At 36.5% G+C, this 11,333-nt stretch overlaps 1 protein-coding gene across 1 annotated transcript in view; it reads right to left on the bottom strand.

The window, feature by feature from the left end:
* Positions 1-7,513: 7,513 nt before the first annotated feature.
* LOC133528881 (LIM/homeobox protein Lhx1) overlaps positions 7,514-11,333 on the bottom strand; it is a 93,772-nt gene continuing 89,952 nt past the window's right edge. The window contains 2 exon segments of the mRNA XM_061866370.1: positions 7,514-9,896; positions 10,352-10,610. Coding sequence (XP_061722354.1) covers positions 9,745-9,896; positions 10,352-10,610 — 411 coding nt within the window. The 3' untranslated portion in view covers positions 7,514-9,744.

The following is an 11,333-nucleotide window of genomic DNA, read 5'->3' as shown; positions in this document are numbered from 1 at the left end:
CAGGTCCTGAATCTGCTGGCAGAGGCCTCTGCTGGTGGTGGCTTCCTTGTATGTTTTACTGGATTTTACTGATTTTTATTGGAAATATATGTTAATTCGCCAGTGATTCGTTTGACACCGATTTTGAGTTATTTCCTTTTCATGACATTTCGTGTCATCGGCCAGTAGGCGCACTAAATCAAATGAGTTAGCATAGCTTCAAATAAGTTAGAGGCGGAATACTAAACAGTATATGTTACAGTCTAATACAAGTCTAATAGCTCTACGTATAGATAAGATAACATACCTCTTTTTGTTAAATTATATGAGTTGAGAATGGTAAATACTTTTGACGTAGTCTGGTCCGATATTATTGATGCTGACTGTACCTATCTCAATCTCAATAAATTATTTTATATATTTAAATTTATAATTATTTTAAAATTTGATTCGGGCAATAAGGCCCATATAAATAAATAAATAAATATGAATGGACATTATTACACAAATTGACTGAGTTCCACAGTAAGCTCAATAAGGCTTGTGTTGAGGGTACTTAGACAACGATATATATAATATATAAATATTTATAAATACTTAAATACATAGAAAACACCCATGACTCAGGAACAAATATCCATGCTCATCACACGAATAAATGCCCTTACCAGGATTTGAACCCGGGACCATCGGCGTCGTAGGCAGGGTCACTACCCACTAGGCCAGACTGGTAGTCAAATACCGTCGTTATATACTTTTTAGACTAACATACATACACATGTCATAAACTTTAAAACTAAACACTATTTTGGCGACAGATCGGCGTGGATCCGCTGAATTCTATGTGTTGGAATCGGCAGTTTGCACCGGAACCTCCAAAACACACTACCCTTCTTTTTCCTTCTTCCTCTGTTTTTTTTACGATATGGATCTTTTATTTTAAATAACAATATACTTCTTTTCGCTTTTTTTTATTTGACCACTAGTAATAAGAATAGAAAATATAGTATTTTTCGAGTAGGTAACTATAATAATGTATCATGCCCTCCCATCTCGAACTAGTTATATTATTTCTAAATCGATATCATAGATGGCGCCAAATGTCACAATCAGCCGTTACGAAATTCTTATCCTACATATTAAGAGATATTTAACGTGCCATAAATTAAAAACACTATAAATGAAATGTAAACATTAATAACAACACGAATTCAATGCATTACTTTACAAAATTTGATACCACAATTATATTGCGATTTGCGAGTTTTGCGACTGACTACGTTATGGTGGTAGTATTTATCTTAATCGTGCCCTATCTATAGCCAAATAACTTACGGATTTAAATGATGATGTCTTGTTTATATTGTAACTATTACTTACCTAAGTGTGCTTTCAAGTTTCAAAATTCCTTACCTTTTCTGGTTCTTGTTCATAAGATTTGAACCTTCAATGCGTTGAAGCATAAAAAAGCAGGTTGTATAGTAGAAAGTAAGTACAAACAGTACAAATGGGGTATGTGCTCGTACAGCAGCTGAGCCGGAATCCAATCAATCGTGATTGGTCACACTCGTACGGCCGAACAGACGGACTGCGACTCTGAGCTTCCTACTACCTACCTACATTATTAATACAGTTCAGTCGGCAACAAGGATCTTTAACCCTTTATAGGGTAACGGTCTCAAGAAAGAACATCCTACAACACCATCTTTTTGTATTTTTTTTCTATTACAGAATTTTCGGTACTATGAGGCTTGAATTAAGGTTTTTTTCGGTCTTTCCCCAGGGTTAGCTTTGTTGACCGTAAAATTTGCTGCCTTATTGAGCTTACTGTGGGGTTTTATGTGAGATGGTCTTGTAATGTACTTATTTTGTTTTTAACACTTTTCTGATACGAATCACTGACAATTATCCCTTCTCTATAAGTATATCCTGCTCGCAGCTTCAAATATTACGAGTACTGAAAATAGGTACTGAAAAAGAGGGCGTCCTCGCAGGGAGGATGACAAACAATCGTGGTAGTTTACACGTATTTTTTTTTTAATAATATTTCGCTACATTACAATATCCGTCTAGTCTTAATGACTGCCACTTCTGGAATGCCCGCTCGCACACCCGTTCCCGTAGTGATTATTATGCTCTTTGACCCGTTCTAGGGATTGCAAACCGGATTGATTTTCAATCCGGCCGGATCCGGCCGGATTTTGGCCATAACCCGGCCGGATCCGGCCGGACCGGATCCGGTTTGGTATAGGGATATCAAAATTAATTAAATGACATATTTTTCTAGTTTTTTGCGTAATACTTATTCCTAAATCTATAATTTGAAGTTAATAAATAACTTCTTAACAATAAAATAACCCTTAGTAGTAAAAAGTGTGACCTTGTCAATATCACTTAAAAACCCAAATATGAAATCGGTCATTTATTATATATAACCATTCACAAGTGCTCAAATTTTCGTTTACAATTATAAATTTGATTAGTTTCCAAAGCCCGGTAATGGGATGTGGGGTGGGAATTGGAACTCCTTGAAATGACAAGTTTTCGTAACTGTTCCTTGATTGAATTCTTTGTAACGTTGACATCCATTCTAGTAAGAAAATAAGATATTTTACTATTAACCAAAATGATAATAAATTTTCCCTCATTTTTTGCCCAAGAAAGTAGTAGTCTGTATGATTTAAAAAAAAATTATTTACAGAAAAGTATATTGGTAAATTATAGGGAACGGAACACGACACGACGATCTCATGCGAACAATAATAGAGTGTAGGATTGAAATCCATCGCGGAAAGGGACTCCTTAAGAAAAGTTACATGGATCAAATATAGAATTGGCTAGACGTAGAGTAGCATGTACCATTAAGGAAATTGCATAAGATTGGATGAAATTGTAAATACAAAAGATTCTCTCTCAAATTTGAATAGAAAATAAACAATATTTTATCATATATATATAAAATCGAAGTAAACTAAAGATTATCAATGTTATCATTTCATTTCATACATTCATTTTCAATACAAACTTTCAATCTTATATTCATTCACACATGTAACACATATTGATTAGCCCAGCTCTAGTCGGTTGAGTACCGCCGACTTAATCCTGCTCATTTGTTTACTTTTAATCTCCTATCACAACATTATGACACTCTTCTTCTCTTTAGCATAAATTACAAATGCCTTCCATGGCATCTCCATCGTTTAATTTTTCCTTCTATTACAGTATTTATGTAATCGTCGTATCGTGCCACCAACATGAAAGGCAACTTCTGTTCCCAGTCATCGTCATAATAAATATATTTTTATTTAACTAAATTTAAACTTTTTCATTCGTTTTATGTTCTGTTCAAGTTCATACCTCTCATCCGTCGCCTTTTCCTCATCTAAACCGCACAGTGCGTGCTGTATTTAGGCATTTTTTTTATTTGACCGGATCCGGTCCGGATCCGGTGATTTTTACCGGATCCGGTAGCTCCTGAAAAGTGCCGGATCCGGCCGGATTACCGGATCCGCCGGACCGGATTGCAATCCCTAACCCGTTCCATCTGACGGCGAGATCTTACTATTCAAATATGTAACTGTTTGCCAGTCACCGACCAAAAGGTTTGCAACATTTACAGTATCTCCACAATGTCTCATTTAAAATAAAATTCTATAAGACAAACAACTTGCGCAGCATTACAATATTTCAGATTTCACGTGTCAAGCTGCGTGCAGTAGGTATACTCGTCGTATCTACAGTATAGTACCCCTATAATGGAACAAGAACCGGTAATGGGACATAAAACCACAAATTTTGTAAAATAAGTAACTAAAACTAGTTTATAAGTACTGGCAACCTTTTACCATAAACAAGAGTCATAGAGCATCTTAAGTTTGAGGTTTCATTAAATTTGCTTTTTTCTTAAGAAATTGGCGCCAAGCCAAAAGTTGTCGTGGAACTGAAAAAATAATCAGTAAGAATTCTTAACAACTCCGCTAATAGAGGTTAGTGCGTATTTTAAATTATAATAATATATGTACTTCGTGTAAATTACAATGTGTTTTGTTAATTGTATTTACCATGAGATTAGGTATACAATTTATTATGTTGTTACTCCAGAGATGTAAAAAAAAAATATTTTGCCCAATCCCATTATGGGAGCTGTAAAACTGCATATCTCCTATGATGGGACAATCTTATACAATGATGCTTGCCATGCCGTAATTTCATGTTTTAAGAATACATTATTAAAATGGATTTTAGCTACATTGCGGAATTCTGCCGACCGATCAAATACCGCAATGTAATGAATCTCGTATGCGACTCCTCTACTCATAGTCTAAATTAGCCCTAATATATTGAATTGTGGAATTAAATACATTTCTTTTAAATGAATATCGTTGTCCCTATTCTCATTCTAATATTTCAGATCGCTAGGGTCACGTATTCATGTCCCATTATAGGGGACCCATCACTGGTTCCTTTCCATTACCGGGGGTTTCATCACTGGAGCTTTGTGGTCCATGACTGGAGATAAAAACATAGTTTTAATTTGTTGAATATGTGGAAACGAATTGCAGTATCTTTTGTAAAATACGCCTGAAACATAAAAGACGGATAGGACATTCAACTTTTAACACGCTAAGGAGTAGAATTTTTACATGTATCAGGGAAATGACACAAATGCTACAAATTTTCTCTTAAATGTTCCATGACTGGTGCCGTTACCCTATATAATCGCTTGCGGCACAATACATGTGGGGTCATTGTAAGCTCTATCTAGTCAGACTTCTATAGCTATTCTAGTTCGTTGTTTCGCATCTTTCCTACCCACACGTCACAAATTCGCCTATCAAAAGAACAAACACGCAGCAATTAGGTACAAGGAATACACAGAACCCACTTCATTAGACAGAGCATAAAACCACTTAACTATAGTCAGTACTCTAGTACCTACTACAATTAGGGTCCACAAGTTTAATACCTGCGTAATTATGTATTTATCAATGTTTTTTGGATTGGTCCGAGTTTTTCTTCCATTTATAAACATATTTTGTCATAGAAGTACGGTTTTGACGACCAGTCTGGCATAATGGGTGTGACCAGCCCTGTTATTATTACAATTTTCCTTACAATGCAACTGAGTTTTACTCTCAACGTAGTAGGCACTTGAAGTATAAATGCCTGTCTCGTAATGCGGGGTCTATTGGAAGCTAGTCTATGCCAGGAAACCATTTAACGTGACTCGTGCGAATCGTCAGCTGTTCGCCCTTGGCCAAATAAAAAAATCCTTACAATGCGACGGAGTTGTACTCTCAACGTTGTACTCGAAGTATGTATAAGAACGCCTGTCATAATGCCGGGTCTATTGGGAGCTAGACCATGCCAGGAACCATAAACGTGACTCGTGCGGTCCGTCAGCTGTTCGCCCTCCGCCAAATTACAAATTCCCTTACAATGCGACTGAGTTGTGCTCTTAACGTAGTAGGTACTTGAAGTATAATGAACGCCTATTGAGAGCTATTCTATGCCAGGAAACCATGGAACAAGACTCGTGCGAACCGTCGGGTATTAGCTCTTGGCCAAATTTCAATTTTCCTCACAATGCGACTGAGTTGTAATCTCAACGTAGTACTCGAAGTATAAGAACGCCTGTCATAATGCTGGGTCTATTGGCAGCTAGTCCATGCCAGGAACCATGGAACGTGACTCGTGCGAACCGTCAGCTGTTCGCCCTCGGCCAAATTACAATTTTCTTTTACGACGCCTTCTATTGCCACAGCTTATAAAGTTCCAGCGTAATATTACCTCATAATTTTACACCAAATCGGTGACAAACAAATATATATATATATATATATATATATATATATATATATATATTATATATATTAGGTTTTTGATCTATAAGTCAGTTCCAAAAATGCCGGTTTTTAAACGGTAATTTATCAATAACTGCTAGAGCTTTGTTTAAATTTTTTTGTATTCTAGACAAGCTATATAAGGGGCTTGAATAAATGTGCCAAATTTCATATGCGCAGGTTAAATAGGTTGTGAAGGGGTCAAAAGTAGCTCGAAATGGTTCGTGTAACGGACACGGTTGCTGTGTCGTCGGTTCCTTTTTCTTTGAAATTGGCTGGACACGCTGCCGCGTGTCTAGATACAATCCGATACCGGTAAAATTCGCGTATGAACGCCTACAGTTCCAGGAGTGCAACACACACGTTACCTACTCATTTTTCAAAAGACAATTAATACCGATAGTCTAGACTAGAATAATCAAAATTTATCTTTTTGAGCGGCTGCGAGCATCTCTGCTGCCCATTTGTTATATTGAACTTTGAAACCGTAATTTGAATTCATCGGGGTCGTCCTAATACAACGCGGCTACGCGATTATCGCAAGTTCACGCGAATTTTACCCGCGCGAACCCGCGATCAAACATATTGAACTCGAATAGGTGTCCTAATCGGTCGCGCGATTGTCAATTAGGACACCTATTCGAGTTCAATATGTTTGATCGCACGTTCGCGCGAGTAAAATTCGCGCGAATTTGCGATAATCGCGTAGTCGCGTTGTATTAGGACGACGTCATCGTCGCTTAAATAGGTTTGCAAGAGGCGAATTTGTCTAATGCCATGGGAGCAGCAAGGGCTGCGCTAAATTCTTGTTGCGCTCATATTCAATCATTTCGTTGATGAGGTTATTTAGAAAAAAATTGAAAACCTGATTCTCGCAGATTCTGGTGTTTTTGGACTCTTTCAACTCAGAATCACTAGCATATTCAATATTGAAAAATGTCCCAAAAATTTGTATGGATGGTAGTTTTCCACTACGTCACGCGCATACAGGTGAAAAAAAATTTCGCACTTTATCGTGACGTAATGGAACGGACATTCTGGGATTTTTTTAAATGATAGGATGCCAAATGCTAACGATTCCTGAGAATGAGCCCAAGAAAGTCCAGATTTGTAAGAATTAGGTTTTCAATATTTATTTTAGAAAACGCCCACGCCCAGTCTAAGCGCGCTGTTGGAAAACAGGATTCTGGTTATTTTGCCAACCCTAGCCAGACTTCACTAGGTTATGTGCGAAGGCACTCAACTGAACAAAGATCTCCAAAATCGTAAAACAAAATAGGGCATTAAAAACATCGACATGGAATCAGATTTGCCCGCGTAGCCAAACATGCCAATAGTTAACGGTCCGTAGCGAACGAAACGCAACTGTCGCACTAATATGGAAGAGTGACAGAGAGAGAGATGACTACGCTACGCTACAGAGCACGATTGGCACGTTGGCTGAGAACCATCTGAAATAGACTACTTTTTTTAAATTTCGGGGACTACTTTTTTAAAGTTTATGGTTGTATTTTTTATTGCCAAGGTGCAAAATGGTTCAACATTGGCCACAAATTGAATACATTTCTATTAAACTACGTTAATTTTAACGAATTTTAAGTCATAACCAGAAATAGGTACTTTAGCTTTAAATGAATTTTAGGGTTTTTTGTTTTACTTAAGCAATGTTTTGCAAAAAAACAATAAAATAATATTTTCAAATAGATTTTATTCTTACAGACAATTCCATTATGTACTTTTGTTATGCACTAATACATACAGACAACAGTAGGGGCTCATATCTCAAACTTTATTAGACTAATATTATTAGTCCACGAACTGTCAATCCGTATGAGTTACCATGACAACATACTAATAATATTAGACTAATACCGTTCGAGAAATGGGACCTAGGTATGTACCGAATATTAACACTTACACTAGTGTACATACATGTTCATTATGTTTCGAGTCGCGAGTCCAACGCACTTACAAACTAAGTAACCGAACAAGACTTTAGACAAGTGACAAGTTTAGATTTTAATACCTTTTAAAGGAACGCAAAATACAGGGTGACATTGGAGATTTGATCAGAAGTGACACGACTTCATTGAGCAATTAAGTGAGGTATGCAAGTAGTTATGTAGTGTTCAAAATTAAATAATTTCGTGTAAATAATGTGGTCACCCTACATCCAAGAAAGAAATGCAAAGATAAGATGGTAGGTATCTTAATGCCTACCTAAGTATCTTAAACTTTATTTCAAAACCAAGTGCTAATAATTCTGAACAAGTTTAGTTAAAACGAACCTTACAGTTTAAAAAGAATAGTTCACTTTAATCATCTGCCACTATGATTTTGATTTTGGGCCATGCTGCGTTTACACTACACATCTATAAGTAACTCAACTGTGCTTGTATAAACGGGGCAAGCATTTAAAATGGCACTGTCAGACATTACATTGCTTCAGCTTGAAAATAATTCACTGTCTTTCGTAGACATTTGCCCCCTTATTCATAAACGTCTACTAAAGTTAACAAGCCGCTAATAATCGTTTGTCCCTTTCAATCATATCAATAAGTTAACTTTAGTAAACGTTTATGAATAAGGTGGTTAGTGTTTTATTTTAATATTAAAATATAGTTTATTATTTGCTCCACTTTTTTTATCTGAAATGCGATAAAATGTGAAACAAACTAGGCAAAATCACTAGCAAATGACAGACTCATGAATTAGTTTACTTATACTTACATAAGTCAATGTAAATTAATTTTAAACAGCGCTGACGGTAATTTATATACATTAGTAGTTCACGACAACGTGATTTATTAAAACACCGACGTATTTACACTAATTACATTTTGAAATAAACTGTTGCAGACTCGTGCCTCGAAACATAATGAGATTTTTTTACGGTGTGTTTATGTTCCCTTGATTTTATGAAACGCTTTAGTTCGTATTATGACACTTCAGATAATTGTAGAAATAAGCTCATTGTTTTAGGAAGGAAATGAAATGAAATGTGAGCGCATTATGATTTGTTTAAGGCGCGATTACACGAAGCAAGTAAATTTGAGAAATAGGTCACGATGTTAAAAGGTAAAAGTCATTGCAAATCACTGCCTAGTGTAATCATGATTTAATCAAATGATAATACTAAAGTGTCATATCACAAACAAGGTAATATTTGTATAAAATACAAAGTTATGTTATGTCCCTTCAATAAAGGAGGTATAAAATCGCCATCCGATTAAGTTCCTTGTTTTGCTTTAAAATTTGTACCTAGCGATATAATTCCATAAAAAGTTTTCACAATTTTAAAGCAGGTGCATAGCTACCTACATTCTACCTTGTTTAAGGGTAAAAATTATAAAGTAATTTACAGACAATTAAATTCGCTTAACGGAAATGCATTTTTTCTTAAATAATTAAAATATAGGAAATTGTCAATACCCATTTAAGATAAGCAGGATTAAAAAGGAATTATTTCACCGGAACTTATTATCAAATAACTACCACTTAGTACATAATAAATTTAATATCGTACAGACTTGTCCAGCAATAATCTATGTACTGTACAACTTATATTATATTTACAAAACCTTAAATTTGTATCGGAAATGTCCTCCTGTAGTCTCGTTTGTGGTCACCCTAACTAAGACCCCGTGTACACTAAACTAAAATTATAAATAAATACATACATGAAACTATGATAAATTGCCGCTTCTATCTTAAAATAGGAACCAAAAGCTTAAGCTGTAAATAAATTATTTTATAACTTAATAAATTACTATCAATATTATAAAACTCTTCTGTACACTTATTCACAAGCACATGTCCTTTAAATCGAATCACAGCGTTATTGAATGACACTGTTAAAGTCCACTTTGTAGCCCGCCGAGCCGCATCAGTCGTGGTAGTCTCGCGGCTCCGGCTTGAGCTACCAGACCAGGCCCTCAGGATGGAGCGGGGGCGGCGCGTCGCCGAAGGTGAACTCGGGGGAGGAGGGCCGGGGGAGCACCAGGTGGTCCGGCGGCGGGAACTGCTCGGGGAACTCGCCGGGGAGAGACTCCATCCCGCCTGCGAAACGACCTGCTCACGTTACTAAGCGCCTAGTACATACACAGTGATTATGTGGTGGTTTTGCATGAAAAATTGTAAGTTTATATAAAGAATACTAGAAGGCGTAGTGGGAAAGATAACTTGGAAGAAGTATTTAATAAAATATCAAGTTCTGGTTACATATTGCAAAGATCGAAATGAGGATCTTTGAAATGCCTTTACGCGGCCATGTAAAATATATGCACATTTTATTGCACATTTATGTTGCGGCGACAAACACTATATATATTATTGACTTTGAAACAAATATTTTATTCCAAAAAGAGGAGCAGGTAGACCAAAAATATAGTACCTACGATTTCCACGAATCTAGTCCATAATTGTTCAAGACAATAGATTCCAGCATAAATTTAGGCAGAACCTTAACCATTAACCACAATATATTAAAGTTACTTGGTCAATAAAATATCGAAAAGTCTACCAACCTGGCTGATTAAACGGCATAGCCGGAGGCGGATGGAAGAACGGAGCATCATGATGGAACGGGGGTCCGTATCCAAACTCAAACTTCCCGTCCGCCGTTGCGAAGTACGGGAAGCCTGGGGGCCCCTCGTCCAGACCCCCTGGAGACAGGTTCATAGGGAACCCTCGCATCTTGCGGGAGGAGCCGAAGAATGGGCCGCGGCCCATGGACGTGAGCTGCTTTAGGCGGCGCTCTTTTGATCGCTTGTTTTGAAACCACACCTGAGAAAGAAAGTTTTGGTTAGTGTTGGTTGCTTTTTAAGGCCTTTATACACGTTGCAACAAATGGCACCCGATTTAAGATAATTGCTGGCTAAGTAGGAGTAACGATGAAAGATAAGATAAAGATAGTTTATTATTCAAGTAGGCATATTACAATGCGCTTATGAACATCAAATAAAGCTACACCGGCTGTAACCCTACACATCTAACCCGAGAAGATTTAAATCCCTCCTCAATTTGGCAAGGATATCCCAATATGGGACCGATCCGATGTATTACAAATCACATTATCGGCGACGTTTGGAGAGGTCATTAGTCTCAGTTATGGACTTAGAAAAATGTAGTTCACTGTCTCATAGCAGCTCAAAAGTATATTTTAGCCCTGGATGCGTTATTTATTCTACAAGTTGATTTATTGTTTGTTTACCAGTCAACATTTAGTACTTAATAAACTGTATTCTTGAATAAAGAGTTGTAAATAGATTGACTTATTTATTATACTATTGTAAGAACTAATAAATTGAAGGGCAAGAACATTGAACTTTACAGTTACAAAGCCTCACCGAAGTAATAATAAACCTTGAAAGTTTCAATTACTTTATTATCAGATCATTGAGAACTGGAAGCCCTATACTCGTAGGTATAATAATATCAGTTTGGTATTATTTCCTGATTAGGGTACCTTAATCAACCGTTATAATTAGCATCTAAAACACCAGTTAT

The sequence above is a fragment of the Cydia pomonella genome, chromosome 20 (assembly GCF_033807575.1).
Source record: "Cydia pomonella isolate Wapato2018A chromosome 20, ilCydPomo1, whole genome shotgun sequence".
Classification (NCBI taxonomy): domain Eukaryota; kingdom Metazoa; phylum Arthropoda; class Insecta; order Lepidoptera; family Tortricidae; genus Cydia; species Cydia pomonella.
This window is presented reverse-complemented; position numbering and strand designations above follow the sequence as displayed.